Consider the following 21,004-nt stretch of genomic DNA (forward strand, 5'->3'; position numbering starts at 1 on the left):
AAAACTCTCCAGACCACCTGCCCTGCTGCCCAACCGTGCCTACTTTTGCAAAAATATATTTGAAAGGCAGAGTTACAGTAGCAGGGGTCGGCGGGGGTGCGGGGGGAGAGATGAGAAGAGGCATAGTTAATTCACCTGCGGGTTCACAAGGGCCAGGCTATAGCCACGTGCCAGGAGCTGTACCCAGAGGCCTGCTATGTCGTGGGCAACAGGAGCCCATGCATTAAAGTTTCTTCTGCTGCTTTTCCAGGCGCATGTGCAGGGAGTTGGATGGGAAGCGGAGCAGCCAGGATTTGAACCGGTGCCTCTACGGGATGTTGGCATCACCAGCGGCATCTGAACCCACTGTTCCACAGCAGCTCCTTGGCAGTCTCCATGTTGTGGGGGGAACAGACCCTTAGGTGAAGCTGTTTGTGTGAGGAAAAATCGCAGGTGGCAGCTGAATTTGCCATGCCACGACGCCGGCCTGGTCACTTCCACTTCGGATACAACTCCCCTGCTAAGGCACCTGGGAAGGTAGCAGGGGATGGCCCAAGTGCACACAGGGAAGACGTGGATGGAGCTCCTGGCCCTTGCACTTTGTGAGAGCCCACCTGGTCATTGTAGCCCGCTAGGAAGTATACCAGTGAATGCAAGAACCTTTCTCTCCATCTCTGTCTCTCCCTCTTTCTTTGCTCTTTTGTTTTGGTAAGATTTGTTTAGTTTTTTATTGGAAAGTCAGATTTATAGAGAGAAGGAGAAACAGAAAGATCTTCTATCCGCTGGTTCACTCCCCAAGTAGCCGCAATGGCCAGAGCTGAGCTGATCCGAAGCCAGGAGCCAGGAGCTTCTTCCAGCTCTCCTACATATATGGGTGCAGGGTCCCAAAGCTTTGGGCCGTCCTAAACTGCTTTCCCAGGCCACAAGCTGGATGGGAAGCGGGGCTGCCACACTTAGAACCGGTGCCCTGAGGAAGTTCCTGGCTCCTGGCTTCATATTGGCACAGCACCAACCATTGCGCTCACTTGGGGAGTGAATCATGGGACAGAAGATCTTCCTCTCTGTCTCTCCTCCTCTCTGTATATCTGACTTTGTAATAAAAATAAAATAAATCTTAAAAAAATAAAAGGGGCTGGCATAGCCAGTTATGTATCTTTCCGTGATGCCAGTATTCTGTGTGAGCGTAGGTTCAATCCTAGCTGCTCCACTTCCCATCCAGTTCCCTGCTAATGCGCTCAGGAAAGCAGTGGAGGACGGCCCAAGTGCTTGGCCCCTGCACCCACATAGGAGACCTGGAAGGGGCTCCTGGCTCCCTCTGCTCCCCATGGTGGCCATTCCCAATGCCTGGTGCCTGATATGGGGCTGCCGAGGTGCCTGGCCCCTTGTTGACCTGGGGCACCTCAGCCTGCTGCTCAGCTGGCCGACGTCAGGCATCCAGCAGGTAGCCAGTTGCTGTCAGTCCCTTTTCCTCTTGCCAGAGAGCTGGCAGACACCCCCCTATTCCAGAGGTCTTATTCGGGCAAAAAGATGTGGGCTCCCAGATCACAACCAGGCCCATCACCCCTCCCTCCCGCCCACACACACACTGAGGTAGCGGCAAGGAGAGGAGGACAACAGGGGTTCCCAAAATGGAAGGGCCTCCGAGCCCAAGGATTAGCAGGAAATCAAGCAGAGAGGCGGGCTTGGAGGAGGGTGCAGTTCAGAAGGACCCTTGATGGTGTCAAGTGGAGCTGCTAGTTCCATCTGCACCTGCCGGGCTACCCTGGACACTCCGTCTCCCCTTCCTGCCCCTGCCCCTTGTGGTGATGCCTGCTGGGCTCTTGGCTGCTGGTTGGGCACCACCGTCCTCCCTTCATATCCCAGCCTTAACCTGGGACAAGGCATCTTCAGCAGGGAGCGTGGTGGGCTGAGACTGCAGTGCCTGGGCCGTGACCGTGGGAGGGACATCTCCTGTCTGGTTTCCCCATGGCAGCCTCAACACGCCTCAAGATGGGAACAGAAGAGATGTGGCAAAGAAGCGCCCGGTGCCTTGCCCAAGATGGGCGGGAGGGGACCTAGCCGGAGGAGAAAGCTGTGGCTGGGACAGAGGAGGGCGCGGCTGTGCTGGGAGGGTCCCTGTCATCTCTCTCCACTCCTGGGGACAATTGCAAACTGTACAAGGACAAGCCCACGCCCCACACACAGCAAGGCAGGAAGAACGCGCCAGCTAGCCTCTGGCACTTGCAATGAAGTTTTTTTTCCAAGAAGGGGAAAGGGATTGGTTCTGCCCTTCCAGGTATTTGATCTTTATCAGGGCCTGCCACGTTGACACAAGATTACAAGCTATCTCAGTCTGCCTGCAGGTGGTCAGAAAGTTACAAAGTTAATGTTATAAAGGTGCGCAGGGCCTCCTACGTGCAGGGAGGGTAGCTGAAGCAAGTTCGCCTTGATCAAGATATTGAAGACGCTCAGACACTCCAGGAGGAAGGTGCTTGCTAAACTAACTCAGCAGGTTTCTCTGACGAGCCTGGGTTTTTCTAGGACATTCAAAGCCATGGGATCAGACAAAGACAAGCGAAGAACTGTTGTCAGCAACTGGAGACTGTCAGTTGCATCCTGACCTTGCAAGCGCTGGGATCTGATCTGTCCTGGCTGCTCCATTTCCCATCCGGCTCCCTGCTTGTGACCTGGGAAAGCTTGGGACCCTGCAACCTTGTGGGAGACTCAAATGGAGTTCCTGGCTCATGACAGCTGGTAGAAGACTTGCTTTCTTTGTCTTCCTCTGCCTTTCAAATAAATAGATCTTAAACTGAACACAACAGCCAGGACACCCTGGAGAATCAGGGCTAAAGGGAAAAGAGAACTCATTATTCCAAAAATGATTTAGAATGTTTGCCTGGGGGGGGGTCGTAAGTGATCAAGGAGATAAACTAGGACTTCACACCCTGCCGGAGTCCTTCTCCCATCATGGACATCAAGGAAAGAGAGAACCAAGAGAGAAGGTTTATAAGTGACCCAGAACCAGTGCCAGTGATCACATTAACAACCCTGACATGAAAGACAACAGCGCGAAGCCCTCGTGTTCCCAAACGAGACAACGAACAAAAGTGAGTGTGGAGTCCTTGCCTTGAACGCGCCAGGATCCCATGTGGGCGCCAGTTCTAATCCCAGCAGCTCCACTTCCCATCCAGCCCCCTGCCTGTGGCCTGGGAAAGCAGTGGAGGATAGCCTAAAGCTTTGGGACCCTGCACCCGCGTGGGAGACCTGGAAGAAGTTCCTGGATTCAGGCTTCGGATCGGCATAGCACTGGCCGTTGTGGCCACTTGGGGAGTGAATCATCGCACGGAAGATCTTCCTGTCTCTCCTCCTCTCTGTACATCTGACTTTCCAATAAAAATAAATAAATCTTAAAAAAAAAAGTGAGTGTGGGAAGATGGGATTATCAGGGATGAAAAACTCGACTCTGGGGGCCAGCGTCAGGGGGTACCTGTGTCCCTGGTCACAGCACCTGGTTTGAGTCCTGGCTGCTCCACTTCCGATCCAGTTCCCTCAGAAAGTAGCAGAATGATGGCCCGAATGCTTGGGCTCCTGCACCCATGGGGGAGACCCAGATGGAGCTAGGAGCTCCTGGCTTCTGCTGGGCCCAGCAGGTGGAAGATCTGTCTCCTTCTCTCTTGCGTCTCTACGTTAACAAAAATAACTCCATTCACCACTCCTCTGTCTGTGTGTTTGCCTGTTCCAGGCACCTCGCTGTGACCCATTTTGCACTCATTTTGGCCAAAAACCAGGTGGCCCATGGCTTGCTTACAGACAACCAACTGCTCCAACATTATCTGTTAGCAAGTTACTGCCCAGGGCCTGGCACAATGCCCAATTCGCTAATCCTCCCACGGCAAGTGTCAGAATACCATGGAGGCACTGGTTCATGTCCCTACTGCTGCATTTCCCTGCCAGTTCCCTGCTTGTAGCCTGGGCATGCAATCAAGGACGGCCCAAAGCTTTGAGATGCTGCTCCCATATGGGAGACCCAGAAAAAGCTCCTGGCTCCTGGTTTCGGATTGCCACAGCTCTGGCCATTTTGCCATTTGGAGAGTGAACCAGTAGATGGAAGATCATTCTGTCTCTTCTTCTCTCAGTAAATTTGCTTTTCTTTTCTATAAGGTTTATTTATTTGTTTTTATTGGAAAGCCAGATATACAGAGAGAAGGAGAGACAGAGGGAAAGATCTTCCATCTGCTGGTTCACTCCCCAAGTGGCTGCAATGACCAGAGCTGAACCAATCCGAAGCCAGGAGCCAGGAGCTTCTTCCGGGCCTCCCACATGGGTGCAGGGTCCCAAAGCTTTGGGCCGTCCTCGACTGCTTTCCCAGGCCACAGGCAGGGGGCTGGATAGGAAGCGGGGCTGCCGGGCTTAGAACTGACGCCCATATTGGAACCCAGGGGCGTTCAAAGCAAGGACTTCAAGCACTAGGCTGTCCCGCCGTTCCCTAAATCTGCCTTTCTGAAAGAAAAAAAAAATGTTATAAAATGAAAGCAATTTACCACCCACCACCTTGCATTGCTCATGCCCAGCATCTCAGCTCCCCTGGTGCCATCGGGGCACGTTTGGATGGGTCTTATCGATCCATGTACCGAGGCGTTGGCCAGCCTGAGGCTGCCCTCAGCATCGCCCGCCTGGCAGGAAGTCCTGCTATTGAGCTGTCCCCGCCCCCACCATCCCCGCCCCGGTTTTGTTTGCCTTGCCGGGTTATTCTCAGCCCCCAGCTTGGCGCATGAAGTTGGAACTCAGTTTGTCAATATCTGCAGCCTGGTAACATCCATTAGGATGAAATATACATGAAGCTGACGCTCTGCCAGCGCACGGCTCGCTGCCCTGCCCTCGGAGGTGAGCATCGCAGCGCCTAGAGGCCCACGGATGCTGCCGACTCAAGCTGGAACAGTTTGTTGTTTTTTGCCGACTCACAGGGGCTGGCATTGTGGAGCAACGGGTTAAACCACTGCCTACGGTGCCAGCCTCCCACGTAGCCACTAGTTCAAGTCCCGGCTGCTCCACTTCCAATCCAGCTACCTGCCGATGCGCCTGGGGAAGCAGTAGGAGTGCCAGGGGCCTTGTGTCCACTTGGGAGGCCTGGATGGACTCTCTGCCTTCAGCCTGGCCCAGCCCTGGCCATTTGTTTAGTGAATCAACAGTTGGAAGATTATCCATAATTCTGCCTTTCAAATAAATAAGAGGAATCTTAAGAGAAACCTCCTTTAACAAAAGGATTTATTTATTTTTATTGGAAAGACAGATGTACAGAGAGGAGAGACGATAAGATCTTCCATCTAACGGTTCACTGGTTCACGCTTGAAGGGGTAGGATTAACCAACTGAGTCACCACGCCAGACCCAAGAAATCTTATTTAAAAATAAATAGGTGGGCCCGGCGGCGTGGCCTAGCAGCTGAAGTCCTCGCCTTGAATGCGCCGGGATCCCATATGGGCACCGGTTCTAATCCCAGCAGCTCCACTTCCCTTCCAGCTCCCTGCTTGTGGCCTGGGAAAGCAGTGGAGGACGGCCCAGTGCACTGGGACCCTGCACCCGTGTGGGAGATCCAGAAAAGGCTCTTGGCTCTTGGCTTTGGATTGGCACAGCACCGGCCATTGCGCTCACTTGGGGAGTGAATCATCGGACGGAAGATCTTCCTCTCTGTCTCTCCTCCTCTCTGTATATCTGACTTTGCAATAAAAATCAATAAACCTTATAAAAAATACATAAAAAGGGACAGATGAGGGGTTTTTTGTTATAATTGTCTCAGTTCAACACGCCCAACAATATCATGATTTTGAAGTGGCCACTGATTATGTCCTTTTTAGAAATTCTTAATTTTGAAAAATGTTTATGGGGCTCTGGGTCATAACCTATGTGTTCAGTGTGCAATGTTCCACTTAGCTTAGTCAGCGCTTTCATAACCTTAAGCACTAAAAGAAAAAAAAAATCTGATTGATAGGAATTGCACCAACATATGGGGCACAGTGTGACTTTTTGACACTTGCAAACCCTGAGTATCAGTCCAACTGGCTGCTAGCTTTTCCTTTCCAGGTGCCTCTTTTCTATTGTCTTAGAACATATAATCGCAAATTATATTTGAAAAGCAGGGTCCGTGAGAAATAATCTTCCACGTGATATTCACTCCCCAAACATCTGCATAAGTCAGGGCCAGCATGAAGCCAGGAGCCGGGCGCTCCATCTGGGTCTCCCCAGCAGGTGCAGCAGCCAAGGGAATTGGAACTGTCACCATTGCCCCAGAACCAAGCACCAACTGGTTCTGGCTGTGGGATGCTGACCCTGCAGCGCCCCTAGCCAGTCCCTCCCCTCTGGGACTCCCCTGAGCCACAGTCACCCCCTCCCTGCTCTCTGCTCTCCTCCCCAGGGAAGCAGGTGTGGTCGGCTGCTGTTTCTGGCTAACCACGGCTTCCTTTGCAAAGCCTCTCTGGGAGAGGCGTCCCGCATTGCTTTTCTCTGAGGTGCTGCCTCGGGTTTGGGATGAGGACGGGCAAGGCCTTGTGTTCTGCAGCATGTGTAAAGGGCGCCGCCCAGTGGCAGGGCGACTCCTGGGCACTCCGCGGGAGGGCGTGCGCGGCGCCTGGTGGCTGCCTTCAGGAACACCAAGTCACCAGGTCCTGCAGAGCAAACTCATCCATCCCACACATCCCACCCCATCCCACACCACCCCACACCATCCCACACCACCCCATCCCTAGGGACCTGGGACCCACTGTACCTCCCTGCTGTCCCCAAACCACATCTACACTCCCAGCTTGCTTTCATTTTTTTTTAAGATTTATTTTTATTGCAAAGTCAAATATATAGAGAGAACAGAGGAAACAGAGAGGAAGATCTTCTGTCCTATTGTCCAATGATTCACTCCCCAAGTGACAACAGCTGGAACTACCACGACCCAAAGCCAGGAGCCAGGAACTCTTCCAGGTCTCCCACATGCGGGTGCAGGGTCCCAAGGCTTTGGGCCATCCTCCACTTTCCCAGGCCACAGGCAGGGAGCTGGATGGGAAGTGGAGAAGCCGGGATTAGAACCGGTGCCCATATGGGATCCTGGCACGTTCAAGGCGAGGACTTTGGCCTCTTGGCCGCAGTGCCGGACCCCACACTCGCAGCTTTCAAGGGATCTCTTAGACTCTTGCCTTCCTGTTCCCCTGGAAATGTCCACTCCTCCCACAGCCACCACTGGATTGGCCCGCTGTTCCTTCATCCAGTGAACACGCGCTGAATGTCTAGGACCCTGGACTTCCCCCACCTTCCCCGCAGGGAAGATTCAACTGGACAGTGTAAGTGAATGAAGCGCACACAGTCGGTGCCTAATAAATGTTGAGTGGCTAATGGCTTCCCCACCCCCTCCCAAGGCTTGAGGAAGGTGTGAATAGCGCCCCAGCTGGCAAGAAAGGGGCCAGAAACAAGGGACCCAGCTAGGTGGGCACAGATGGCAAAATTGGCAGTGACTGCCGGGGTCCTAGTTAGGGGGGTCGGGATGTACAGGACACCCTGGGGTCACAGCCTGCCGCAGACCCTTGGGGGTCCCATGGTGCTACGGGCATCACGTGTGACAATGGCGGTCACGAGGTCTTTATGTCTGTAGTCTGAGCAGGATCCATCCTTCACATACAGCCAAGAGGGGCAGGTGTTGGCCTCATGTTTAAGATGCTGGGGGTGCGTGTACAATCCCGTGTCAGAGGGTCCGACTGGAGTCCCAGCTCTTCCAACTCCAGCTCCCTACTTCAGACTTCTTGGGCCCAGTGCAGTAGCCTAGTGGCTAAAATCCTTGTCTTGCATGTGCCAGGATCCCATATGGGCACCGGTTTGTATCATGGCTGCCCCAGTTCCCATCCAGCTCCCTGCCTGTGGCCTGGGAAAGCAGTCGAGGACGGCCCAAAGCCTTGGGACCCTGCACCCGTGTGGGAGACCTGGAGGAAGTTCCCGGTTCCCGGCTTCGGATCGGCGCAGCACCAGCCGTTGCGGTCACTTGGGGAGTGAATCATAGGAAGGAAGATCTTCCTCTGTGTCTCTCCTCCTCTCTGTACATCTGACTTTGCAATAAAAATGAATACATCTTTTTAAAAAAAGAAAAAAAGTCACGAACCAGGAGCTTCTTCCGGGTCTCCCACGTGGGTGCAGGGTCCCAAGGCTTTGGGGTCAAATTCTGTTGCTTTCCCAGGCCACAAGCAGGGAGCTGGATGGGAAGTGGAGCTGCCAAGATACGAACTTGCGTCCATTTGGGGATCTGGCACATGTAAGGCAAGGACTTCAGCCGCTAGGCTACCACTCTGGGCCCAAAAGAATGCATTTTGAAAATAGAAAATTGACATACAAGTTTGGGGATTAAGTTCCCAAGAGATGAACTTTCGGGGTGGATGCGAAAGGCGTGGGGAGCATTCGGTGTTTAGCAGGAAGAGCTCTGGCTCCGTGGCCTGGGTTCAGACGTGCCGGTAGCCAGTTTTCCGTTCTGCATAATGGGGGTCTTCCATGGCTGCCACCCTTTCCCTACCCCCTGGCCGTGGACCGGACTGGAAGGCCCCTGAACACAGACTTCCAGCCTGCTCTGCCAGGCTTGTTGCAGCCTAGCCCCTCAGAGCCTTCCCGGGTCCTCTACCTGCCCCCCTCCGTCTTCCACAGCCTTGTTCCTAGGCACCCGGCCAAGCTCCGGGGCCCCTGGCTCAATCCTCCCTCCCGCAGCTGCTTCCTGCTCTCAAACAAAGGCAGCCTCTGTCCCCAGGCCACCCCGGCTGGCCAGCCTGGGCGGGGCGGGGCGGGCACAGCGCACTCCAGGCACTCCATGCGCCCCCAGGGACGTACACGGGGGCGGCCATCTCCACCCTCAGCGTGATCATTCCTGGGCACATTCAGGGGTCCCCTGGTCTTGCACCCACCACCGTGGGATTGTATGAAGAGTCAGAAGGTGGGGATGGAGGGGGTCGGGGGAGAGTGGAGAGACGGGAGTAACAGAGTGACCAAAAATGTTGGCAGCTCAGGGTGACAGCAACAGGTGGCATTGATGTAGCTGCCAACCAACCGCTGGGGGCTGAGATTCTGTGGGTGAGAGGCCAGCGTGGGATGATGGAAGTGCTGAGTGGCAGCCGGGAGAGGGAGTGAGCTCACCCAGCGGCTGCTGGCAAGGTCAAGCCCCTTGCCAGCCCTTGAAAGACACATACTATGAAAAATGCAATGTATGGGTTTCTAAGGTAGGTGTGTGTGTTTTAAAACCAACATAACCTATCTTTTTTTTTTTTTTTTAAAGATTTTATTGTTACTGGAAAGCCGGATATACAGAGAGGAGGAGAGACAGAGAGGAAGATCTTCCATCCAATGTTTCAGTCCCCAAGTGACCGCAACGGGCTGGTACGCGCCTATCCGATGCCGGGACCAGGAACCTCTTCCAGGTCTCCGACGCGGGTGCAGGGTCCCAGTGCACTGGGCCGTCCTCCACTGCTTTCCCAGGCCACAAGCAGGGAGCTGGATGGGAAGTGGAGCTGCCGGGATTAGAACCGGTGCCCATATGGGATCCCGGGGCTTTCAAGGTGAGGACTTTAGCCGCTAGGCCACGCCGCTGGGCCCCAACATAACCTATCTTAAAAAATATCTGAGAGCCCAGCGTGGTAGCCTAGTGACAAAAGTCTTTGCCCTGCATGCGCTGGGATCCCATGTACGTACCGGTTCGAATCCCATCCAGCTCCCTGCTTGTGACCTGGGAAGCCTTGGGACCCTGCACCCGCGTGGGAGACTTGGATGGAACCTCTGGATTCAACCTTTAGGGGAGCGAACCAGTAGATGTCTCTGCCTTTCAAATCATCAACAACTTTACACCTTATTTTTTTTTTTTTTAATTGAAAGGCATCCATGCAGGTGCCCCCAGGATTAGAACTGGCAGCCATGTGCAACCCAGCGCATGCAAGAACTTCAGCCACAAGGCCACCGCGCTGGGCCCCGCAGCGGGGATTTTTAAAAGCGGGTTTTGCAGGACGCACAGCTGTTAGCGGAACACCACCCCAAGTGAGTTAGGATCGCTGCGGATGCCTGGGCGCTGTGGGGTCCAGGCCCCACACAAGAGACTGAGGTATGTGTGTGTGTTGGGGGACGAGGATAAGTGAGACCCTCAGAGTCTCAACTTTGGGATTGGTCTAATCTGCTTTGGAATCGGACCCTCTTCTCTTTGCTGAGCCCCGCCCCCCTCCCCAGGTGAGTTTCCGACGTTGCCCTGGGAACGGTGCGCAGGGGGCGGGGGCGCGCAGCCCAGGTGAGCCCGGGAGCCTCCCACCCGATCCACATCCTCCCAGCTTGGGGCACGGTGATGGTGGTAATGGTGGTGGTGGGGGAGCTCCGCCTCGGGTTCCAGCAGCCAGAAAACGCGACCCCTCGGGGTCCCCCCACCCACCGTCCCCACCAACCCGGAGCCGCCCGAGCGGCGCTCTCGCCTTCCTCCACCTCCTCCCGCCCCCCCCCAGCGGCAGCACCGGGCTGGAAGCGCGGCGGGGTCGGCCGCCCGCCTTTGCCTTCCCATCTCGGACCCCCTGCGCCCCGGGAACCCGCCCTGCCTGCAGCGCGCAGCCCCGGGTGTGTCCGGCCGCCGTGCCACCTCCACGCGCGCCGCCCCGCAGGTAGGAGAGGCGCGGGCCGTGGGGGGCGGGACAGGGGCGCGCCGGGGGCGCGGGTGGGCGAGCCGGGGCGGGAGGCGGAGCGGGTGAAGGGATTCCTTTGTCTGCGGCCGCGCAGCCCCAGGCCCAGCCCCTTCCCCGCCAGCCCCCTCCATCCCCGCCATCCCCTGGGCGCCGGGACTAGGAGGGGTGCGAGCGGAACTCGGACACGGGTACCCCGAGCCGTAGGCAGGTGAGGGCGGGGACGAGGCTGCTGGCGATCCTGGGGACCCCCTCATCCTTCGCCCTGTGTGGCCGGCGGGCTCGGGGTGAGCCTCTTGCGCCTCTCCGGGTCCCTGGATCCCTCGCTGTCCCGCCCGCCAGCTCCCAGTCTGCGCGGGTCCCGGTTCATTCATTCGACAGTCTCGAGGGCTCCGATGCCTCTGGTGGGGGCAGAGAGAGGAGAGAGGGTTGGGGTAGGGGGGCGGCCAGGTCAGGCCAGAGATCGCTGCTCACACCCCAGACGGGCTGTTGGTGGGTGGGAGAGAGCGAGAGGTGTCCTTACGCAGCAAGTGTAGGGGGGTCTCTCCTTGCTGGAGACCACCTCATTGCGCCATGGCATCTCTCAAGACCCATAGAGGGGCAGGAGACCCATGACTCAACTCCTTGGGCTGGAAAATGGTACCACAAACACACCGGGCGTGTGTGTGTGTGGGGGGGGAGGGCGCCTGGCCTGACCTCTCCCCTCACCTTGAGGGGACCCCCAACACCTGCGCCCTGTCTTCTCTGCTTGGGCTTCCTGTTGCCTGTCTAGGAAGTTTACCCCCTGACCCCCGCTGGGCTGCCTAGGCCAGGATGGGCATCTGTGGCTGTGCCCCTCCGCCCACCCTCACTCCCACCCAAGGCTTCCCATGGCCTGGACACCACCCTACTGCTTCTTTTCCTCCTGTTCCAGCTGCTGCCCTCTGGAGTTATCACACTTCCTCCAGGAAGTCCACCCGGAGCGCTGGCCCTTTCCCAAGCATTCCTCCCCGCTCACTCCCCCAGGCACACACCATGACTTTGTCGGGGGCAAGGACTGGAGCTGGCTTCATGGTGGCCGGGAGCCCCTTGGCTCAGCTCCTGCTGGCTTGGATGATCCTGTCCTGCCTGGTGGGTGGCCAAGGCCGCTGGTCTGGGGTGCCGGAGCCTGCGAGTCCTGGTTTGCGGAGACAGGGCGGCCCCAACGCCTTGTCCTTGCAGGGGTGCGTGGTGGTGGGCTTCCCCAGGAGGGAGAGACCCTGGAGGGCCACCTATTGGGAATGTGGGGGCTGGGCGGGAGGCTGTTCTTGGGCTTGGGGTTCTTGGGCAGCTGGGGGAGAGGCGCTCACTGGCCACATCCTGCCATTTGTGCCAAGGCCCAACGTGTGTGGATTCCGCTTGCATGCCTACTGCTGCCCCGGCTGGAAGACACTGCCAGGCAGGAGCCAGTGCGTTGTGCGTGAGTACTGCTGCCCCCCACCCCCAACCACACTGGGCATGGGGGCTCCCCCATCCTCCCTGCCCACAGGCGGGGTCCTGGTGACAAGTGTGCTTGTCCAGCCGCCCCTGGCTGACCCCGAGAACACCCCTGGCTTTGTTTGCTGGCTCCCACATCCCCAGCGCCCCATTCCGGTCTTTGGCCTTGTGTCTGTCCTGCGTCTTCTCTCTGTGGAATTGAACTTCACAACCGGGAGAGCCTGCACCTCCAGGAGCCTTGAGTTCTCAGGCTCTGTCCTTGTGGCTCAGCGCTTCTGATGCAGTGTGCCTCTCCCCAGTTGCCCGGCTGGGGTTGGGAAGAGTGGGGCGCGGAGGCACAGCGCTTGCGTGTGCGCCCTCGGGTAGGGTAGCGGCGGCCTGGGGAGGCGGCTGGCCAGTGGCGTCCACCTTCCTGCTCTAACCGTGACCTCCACGCTGTCCATGCGCAGCCGTCTGCAGGAGCCCCTGTGGTGAGGGCTTCTGCTCCCAGCCCAACCTGTGCACCTGCGCTGATGGCACGCTGGGCCCCAGCTGCGGGGTAAGCCGAGGTGAGCGCCTGGGTGGAGAAGGCCCCTGGCGTCTGCTGGGGTGTGCGAGTAGGTGCCCCGGGGACGTGCCTTCACCTCTCCATGCTTGTCCCACATTGCCCCACACACACAGTTTTGGGGTGCAGCGTGAACTGCATGAACGGGGCCAGCTGCCGCGGCGAGTCCTGCCTATGCCCACGGGGTTACACGGGCACCGTGTGTGGGCAGCGTGAGTACCCAAGCCTTCACCCTTGCGCTTTGGTCTGGGGACTCCTGGGTGGGACTGGGCTGGCTTGGGGACCTGTAGCCACCGCCTGTCCTCCCTGCCCCTCGCCTCGCATCCCCGTTTCTCTCCACAGCTGTCTGTGAGCGGGGCTGCCGCAACGGGGGCCGCTGCATTGGGCCCAATCACTGCGCCTGCGTGTACGGCTTCCAGGGCCCCGAGTGTGAGCGAGGTACCCAGGGGGTACTGGGGGTGGGGGGCGAGGTGCGGCTGAGTCCAGCTGGCTTCCTCGAGGAAGGGGCTGAATTTCCTAGGATAGGGAGCTCATGTTAGTGGGAAGATGTTACAGGGAGAGAGGGGAGATAGAAATGAAGTCTCCATCCACTGGCTCACTTCCCAAATGGCTGCAAAGAGCCAGGCGCGAGCCTTGCGAGTATGGATGAATGCAGGGTCCCAAAGCTTTGGGCCATCCTCCTCCGCTTTCCCAGGGGGCATTAGCAGGGAGCTGGATGGGAAGTGGAGCAGCTGGGACTCGAACCGGCACGCTTGTGGGATGGCGGCGTCACAGGCAGTGGCTTAACTTGCTGTACCGCAACACCAGCCCTTGTTCTCCCACACCCATCCAGAACCATCCCGGAAACAGTTGGTGGTGGGGGTTGCCTGCCTGGATGTTGGGAGAGGGTGAGAAGAGGGATGGCGTGGAAGAGGAGCCGCAAATTAATTGTGGAAAAGGGTGCCCTTGTACTTCAGGTTGGGCCAGCAGAGGGGAGGTCTGGATGGTCAGTGCGGACAGGCGGGTACAAGAGCACCTCCTGGAGGCGGAGAGGGGGCACAGCAAGCCCAGGATTGCGGGGATTCTCCCACCCAGAAGGCCTGGCAGGGACCAACCTGGTCCAGACCCCCAGGGTCAGCTGAGCCCAGCTGGCAGAGCCTGGATCACTGGGTGCGGACGGCCCTGTGCCCTGGGCTCAGGCTGCCAGGGACGGGGGCCTGAGAGGGTATATGGCCATGCCCTGCCCTCTGTGGACCTTGGAGGTCCTGGTCTGTCCCTCCTGTCCACCTCCCTGCCCCCCGGGAGGGTTGTTCAGCTTGACGCACTCTGAAGAAAATGGGTTTTGCAAGGTAGATAGGAGTTGGATAAAGTGGGAAAGACAAAAAGAAAAAGACAGAACGACCCCAGGGTGTTGGTAGAGCCATCTGCCTCTATGTGTGCCCTGAAGACTACCGGACGGGGCCCTGCTTCAGCCACGTGGGCACCCAAGGGTGCCAGCCCCAGCTGAGCGGCCTTGCGGGCACAAAGACGCTATGCTGTGCCACCGTGGGCCGGGCCTGGGGTCTCCCTTGCCAGCTCTGTCCTGCCCAGCCACACCCGTGCCGCCGTGGCTTCGTCCCCAGTGTCCACACCGGGGCCTGCCAAGGTGAGCGGCGTGGGATTGCAGGCAGTGGAGGTGGGCACGGAAACCTTGGTGCCCACCTGGGACATGCCTCTCACTCCCTCCCTGTAGATGTGGACGAGTGCCAAGCCATCCCGGGCCTGTGCCAGGGCGGCCACTGTCTCAACACCATGGGCTCCTTCGAGTGTCACTGCCCGGCTGGACACCAGCTCAGCGCCAGCGGCACCCAGTGTGAAGGTGGACGCTGCCTGGGGCCGGGGTGCCCGGGGCTCTTCCTGTCCATGGGTCATGCTGAGCCTCGTTCTGTGTCCGCACAGACCTGGATGAGTGTCTTAGCCAGCCGGACCTCTGCGCCGGGGGCGACTGTGCCAACACAGCCGGGAGCTACGTGTGCCTGTGTCCCCGCGGCTTCGTGAGCAGCAGGCATGGCAGCCGCTGCCTCCCGGGTGAGTGGAGCCTGGGGGACCTCTCGAATCCTCCGGTCTCTATGGCCTTGCGTCTCCTCAGCTCCCTGCTGGAGCTCTCTGATCGGCTCTTGGCTTCTTGGCTTCCCTCCCACGCGCCCCTGCACCTCAAGATTCTGCAACCCCCCTACCCTCTAGCCATCATCTTGATGCCCCCTCACCCTGACACTTTAGCCGTCATCTCGATGCCCCCGCCCTGACCCTCTAGCCGTCATCTTGATGCCCCCACCCTGACCCTCTAGCCGTCATCTTGATGGCCGCTCGTGACCCTCTGGCTCCTCCTGCGAGATGCCAGAGCATTGGAATCAGCTGGACGGGCCCGAGCTGGTTCTTTGACCTAGACTTCTCAGTCAGGGTTAAGAGTGGGGGCTTCTGGGCTGTGTGTGTCCCTGAATGCGGACTTTCTCCTGCTCCCCTGTGCCTCGACCCCCCAACTTGACCAGTGGGGCTCCCCATCCCCCATTCTGGGCTGTGACCAGAAAAGTCCCTGGGGCCACCAGGGCTGACCACAAATTGCTGATGTGGGTGGGAGGGCATCTCCAGGCCCTGCGGGTTGGGCTTTACCACTGTACCCCACACCCGGTCTGGCAGTTGGGGGGCAATGCAGGGGCTCCCCTGGTGGCTGGTGCACGGTGAGGGAGATCTCCACAAACACGGAGTGCCCCCAGGTGGGCCAGGGGGCTTCACTCTCCTTGCCCCTAACTTGTGGATTCCTTCTGTCCCCTGGCCCTTCTTCCCTCACCTGGCTCGCACCTGCTTGCTGGCTGCCCCGGGGCTGGGGGATCATGTGCCTTTCTGCTTTAGCAGGGTTGTGAGTGATCTTAACTGCTTGCTCCAGGTTCTGGTGGACAGGCCCAGCTGCCTGGATGCTGAGAGCCAAGGGCCCTGACACACACACACACACACACACACAACCCTCCACGTGTTGGGGTGAGGGGCCAGGTGCGGTGGCAGGGGAGGGTGTGGCTAAAGTGGGGAGCTGGGAAGATGGAGACATTAGTTTCTCAACCAAAGTCCTAGGGCTTTAAAAAAACAAAAGGCTCCCAGGAGAATTTCATCAGCTTGTAAAGCTGTCACATTCCAGAGTGAGTTTCAGAGTCTCAGATCTTACCTGCCCCCCAGCCACCCCCCCACTGACCCGCCTGCCCCAGTCTCCCCAGGGGTCCTGGCTGTTGCTGCATGCACCACCCCCCACCCTTGGGTATCTCTCCTCAAACTTGCAGGCAGTTAAGATCGCCCAGCAGTGCCTGAGGCCAAAGACAGGTAGCCTTGGAACTGGCCTGTCCAGGCCTGATGCTGTTTTTGAATACCTGCAGAGATGAGGGCTCACCACCAGGGCCAACTGTGTGGGGGTTGGGAGGCTTGCTTATAGGAGACAAATATATTTTCCCAGGGAAAGGTGCTGAGACTTGACACCTTCCCTCCTGCCTGGTCCCAGAGGGCCGGGAACTCTGGGTCTCCCATGTGGGTGGCAGAGGCCTGGAGACCCTGGGGCACCCTCTGCTGCCTACAAGGGGTATGGTATGAGCAGGTCACTGGCGACCAGCAAGGCGTCACTCCTCAGTGGTTCAAAGCAGCATCCTTTTTTTTTTAAGTTCTCTCTCACTATATTTTTTAATTGGAAAGTCAGATATACAGAGAGACAGAGAGGAAGATCTTCCATCCAATGATTCACTCCCCAAGTCCCAAGTGCCATCTTGACCAGGTGCCCAGCCGGTAGCTGGCATCTGAACCAGTTCACTCTTCCTTGCAGATGGCCGGGCTGGCACCTGCTTCTTGGCGCTCATTGGGGGCCGCTGTGCCTTACACCTCGCGGGCCCCTCCACCCGCAGGCAGTGTTGCTGTGACAGGGGCAGGTGCTGGGCAGCTGGCCCCACCCCCGAGCTGTGTCCTCTACGGGACACTGGTGAGTGAAGACTGAAGGTTTCAGGCCGGACATCCCCTGTTACCCGCCACTCCAATTCCTTCTTCCCTGCCCCCTCCCCGGGGCAGTGCCACGAGCCTGGCCTCAGATGCTATAAATCCTTTCAGATGACTTCAGGCGACTGTGTATCCAGGGGGTCCCGCTGCTACCATCCTACCATGGCCTCCGTGGCTTTGGTCCTGGGATGGGGCTGGCATGGCCCGGCCCCCAGGCTTCCAACAGACGTGTGGTCTCCAGGCTGGGCCCTGGCAGCTCCAGCATCGGTGAGAACTTGGATTTGGACTTGGCCAGGAGGTGGGCTTGCAAGGAGGTGGACCCATGTGTATTTCGGCCTCCGGATTCTTGGAAATCCATGTGCCTGGATTCAACCAAGCAGGGGTGGAAAATATTTGGACAAAGAATTGCATAGGGACCAGCTATTTAACAGACATTTTTTTCCTTATCTTACAAGGTTCCCTAAACAGTAACAGTATAACTGTATGTACTCTTGATGGCATTTTTTTATGGTTGAATAATTTAATGCATTTTGTTAAAAGATTTATTTTGTTGGAAAGCCACATTTACACAGCGAAGGAGAGACAGAAAGAAAGGTCTTCCATCCACTGGTTCACTCCCTAAGTGGCTACAGTGGTCGGAGCTGAGTAGATCTAAAGCCAGCAGCATCAGTTCGAGTCCCGGCAGCCCCACTGCCCAGCCAGCTCCCTGCTTGTGGCCTGGGAAAGCAGTGGAGGATGACCCAAAGCCTTGGGACCCTGTACCAGTGTGGGAGACCCAGAAAAAGCTCCTGGCTTTGGATTGGCTCAGCTCTGGCTGTTGCGTCCACTTGTGGAGTGGACCAGCAGGTGGAAGATCTTTCTGTCTCTCCTTCTCTCTGTAAATCTGCCTTTCCAATAAAAATAAATAAATCTTAAAAAAAAAAAGTGAGGCCAACGGTTGATCCAGGCACCCTGAAATGTGTTGTGGGCATCCCAGGCAGGTCATCTAACCACCGTGCCAATCCCCAACCCCAAACTGTTCTCTCATTTCCTTTTTGCCCCGTGAACTTGTTAAAGTTCCTTAAGTGTGGAGGTTGAGTCTATTTGAACATCTAAAGGGGGTTGGAATCCAAGGTCTGGGGGCTGTCCTGCAGGTCCCAAGGGGCCCCTGTGCTGACCATGGGCTGGGACCAGGGCTGGACTGGGGATCTGGGCTGAACCGAGGAATTGAGCCTCTGAAGTTCAAGACAGGGGTTCTATCCCACCCCTATCCAGTGAGGGTGTGGGCCCAGCGTGGAATCAACAGGAGGTGGGGGTCCCAGCCTCAGGGTGGGGTGTGGGTCAAGGCCTGCACTGAAACCCACCCCCGGCCCTTCCCACAGGCACCATGGCTCTCAACCACACCACAGATGTCTGCCACCACTTCGCCCACCTGTGCCGCAATGGCCGCTGCCTGCCCACGCCCACCAGCTACCACTGCGAATGCAGCGTGGGCTATACCCAGGCGGTGCACGGCGGGTGTGTTGGTGAGTGGCGCCTAGGGGAGGACAGAGGGCGTGCCCTGCTGGGCCAGGGCTCAGGACTGCTGCGTCCACAGATGTAGACGAATGTGCCAACGGCCCTTGCCACCATGGAGACTGCATCAACACGCCTGGCTCCTACCACTGCCGCTGCCACAAGGGCTTCCAGGCCACGCTCACTAAACAGGCATGCGTGGGTATGTCCATCTGCCTACCCACCCATCCATCTATCCATCCATGTACTCATTCATCTATCCACCCACACACCCATTCACCCACGCACGCATCCATCCAATCACCCACGCACCCATCCAACCAATCACCCATCCATTCATCCACTCACCCACGCACTGATCCATCCACCCACTCATCCATATATCCACCCATCCATCCAATTACCCATCCATCCATCCACCCACCCACGCACTGATCCATCCACCCACTCATCCATATATCCACCCACCCACCCATCCATCCAATCACCCATGCACCCATCCATCCACCCACTCATCCATTCATCCACCCACCCATCCATCCAATCACCCACGCACCCATCCATCCAATCACCCACGCATCCATCCATCCACCCACTCATCCCTATATCCATCCACCCATACATCCATTCATCCATGCAAAGGGGAGGTGAGGGGACCCAGCAGGGCTAGGAGGCTGCCTCCTGACTGCCCACCTCCCTCTCCACAGATGTGGACGAATGTGACATTGGCAATGGCCCTTGCCACTTGGGCCACTGCACCAACACAGAAGGCAGCTTCCAGTGTATCTGCAATTCAGGCTTCGAGCTCAACTCTGATGGCCAGACCTGCGTGGGTGAGTCGTGGCGGCCGGGGCAGGGGGCGCAGAGAGCGGATGAGAAATGGAGCATCCGGCGGATGGCTTGAACTGGCATGCACAGGGGATGCTGGCATCACGGGTGGTTGTTTAGTCTAATGAGTCAGCCTTGATCTCCAAGATGCAGACGTCGGAACTGGTGCTTGAATCTCCAGGCCACACGCCCATTCCTGCTCTGTTTAAAAAAATAAATAAATAACCAACCAGAGTATTCACAGCTTCAGGTAGCCACAGGGGGAATCTGTAACCAAGTTTCTGCAGATTTCATGAGGCACTACGGGAACCTACAAGGCCCCAGACCTGGTTGTCATTTGGCTCTCGTACCCAGAGAGGATGCCCCATTCCGGGGGATGGGGTGTGGTTCAGTCGTGGGGACTTCAGGCCAGGACCCAGCCTCTCCCAGTGTCTGCTGGTGCACAGTGGCTGCTCCTGCCTGGGTGAGGCTGGGGGGGTGGGGGAGAGGAGGGCCTGGGAGGAAGGGTTGAGAGGAAGAGGAGGAAGAAGGCTGGGAGAGGGGAAGCCAGAAGGCAGGGTTCACCATGGTCGCCCATTCTCAACCCCACCCCAATGAATGTCTGCTGCTCCACTTCCCATGTAACTCCCTCCCTGCCTGTGGCCTGGGAAAGCAACAAAGGATGGCCCAAGGCCTTGGGACCCTGTACCCCCATGGAAGACCCAGAAGAGGCTCCTGGCTCTTGGCTTTGAATCGGCTCAGCTCTGGCCATTGCAGCCACTTATTTGGGGAGTGAACTAGCGGTTGGAGAATCTTTCTCTCTGTCTCTCCTTCTCTCTGTAAATCCCACTTCCCAGTAAAAATAAATACATGTATTTTCATTCAACAGATAGATTGCCCATCTGCTGGTTCACTCTTCAGACAGCCACAGAACCGCCTAGAACCGGTGTACATATGGGAACCCAGCGCTTGGTGGTGGAGGATTAGCCTGTTGAGCCAACATACCAGCCTGGGCATGGCTAATGATTAACTCGATAAATAATAAATAAATATTAAAAAAGAAAGAAAAAACAAAAGCCACTCCAGCCCTAGACGGCTGCATTGTCAAGGCTGAGCGATCTGGATTGAGAGAGAGGGAATGGGGTCAGGATCTGGCCTGGGGTGGGAGACGCCCAGGGAGGTGGGCACCTGCTGATATACCTCCCTGTTGTGTTGCTATAGATATCAATGAGTGTGCCCTGGACCCTGAACTGTGCCCCCACGGCGCATGCGAGAACCTTCCCGGTAGCTATCATTGCACCTGTAAACCTGGGTACCAGGCGGGGGCCACAGGCCAGGACTGCGTGGGTGAGTGTACCAGTGGGCTGGAGGGCAAGTCCAAGCCAGGCTGTGTGGATGAGTGCACCCTCCAAGGCCTCCTGTGTGATAGCGGGTGGTGCCAGAACAGCCCTGGCAACTACAGCTGCTCCTGCCCCCAGGGTTTCCGCTTCTGGCAGAATACCAAGGTAACAGGGTTCCCTGGCAAGCACTGAGCGCCTTGTGCGCATGCGTGGGTCACGCAGCCACACGCTCACACACACGTGCTACCTGTGTGTGTACACGGAGATGCGTGTGCATACATTGGAAATGTTCTCCGGCCCCAACTCGATCCTGGGTGGTCCTCTGGGTGACCTCAGGGTGGGCTTGGTCAGCAGGTGGATTAGGCCTGGAGTGGAAACTTGGAGCTCCTAGATCATTCCATCCTGCCTGACTTCTCTGGGAAAATCGAGTTAGTCATTAACCATGCCCAGATGCCAGCCCCTTCCCCCAGGCTGTGGGGGTTCTGAGAGCTCCCAGGTGCCTCAGAAAGAGGCACCTGGAGGCCGGATCCCCCCAGGTGTGCAACCCCCCAAGTCTGCCCTCAGAAATCACTCCATGCATCCGTTCTGCCTAAGCAAGTCATCTGTATGTGTGTGTGTGTGTGTGTGTGTGTGTGTGTGTGTGGATTCATTAGGCAGACAGGATAATAGCGGGTGGGAACCTCTGGTTTAGTGCACCCCCAAGTGGCTGCAACAGATGGAGTGGGGACTGGATGAAGGGACAGCCAGCTGGTTTGGCGC

At 57.4% G+C, this 21,004-nt stretch overlaps 2 protein-coding genes across 2 annotated transcripts in view; one reads left to right on the plus strand and one right to left on the minus strand.

Annotated features, from left to right (window-relative positions):
• ANGPTL4 (angiopoietin like 4) overlaps positions 1-11,289 on the minus strand; it is a 97,480-nt gene extending 86,191 nt beyond the window's left edge. The window contains exon 1 of the mRNA XM_004595710.2: positions 11,276-11,289. The gene's annotated coding sequence lies outside the window, so the exon portion shown is untranslated. The remainder of the gene's footprint in view (positions 1-11,275) is intronic.
• FBN3 (fibrillin 3) overlaps positions 10,297-21,004 on the plus strand; it is a 31,445-nt gene continuing 20,737 nt past the window's right edge. The window contains exons 1-16 of the mRNA XM_058657661.1: positions 10,297-10,302; positions 10,451-10,603; positions 10,785-10,908; positions 11,931-12,059; positions 12,526-12,624; positions 12,737-12,832; positions 12,963-13,058; positions 14,047-14,244; positions 14,332-14,457; positions 14,538-14,666; positions 16,438-16,590; positions 16,716-16,871; positions 17,966-18,109; positions 18,181-18,300; positions 18,806-18,931; positions 20,127-20,426. Coding sequence (XP_058513644.1) covers positions 10,297-10,302; positions 10,451-10,603; positions 10,785-10,908; positions 11,931-12,059; positions 12,526-12,624; positions 12,737-12,832; positions 12,963-13,058; positions 14,047-14,244; positions 14,332-14,457; positions 14,538-14,666; positions 16,438-16,590; positions 16,716-16,871; positions 17,966-18,109; positions 18,181-18,300; positions 18,806-18,931; positions 20,127-20,426 — 2,155 coding nt within the window. The remainder of the gene's footprint in view (positions 10,303-10,450; positions 10,604-10,784; positions 10,909-11,930; positions 12,060-12,525; positions 12,625-12,736; positions 12,833-12,962; positions 13,059-14,046; positions 14,245-14,331; positions 14,458-14,537; positions 14,667-16,437; positions 16,591-16,715; positions 16,872-17,965; positions 18,110-18,180; positions 18,301-18,805; positions 18,932-20,126; positions 20,427-21,004) is intronic.

This window comes from Ochotona princeps, chromosome 33 (genome assembly GCF_030435755.1).
Source record: "Ochotona princeps isolate mOchPri1 chromosome 33, mOchPri1.hap1, whole genome shotgun sequence".
Classification (NCBI taxonomy): Eukaryota; Metazoa; Chordata; class Mammalia; order Lagomorpha; family Ochotonidae; genus Ochotona; species Ochotona princeps.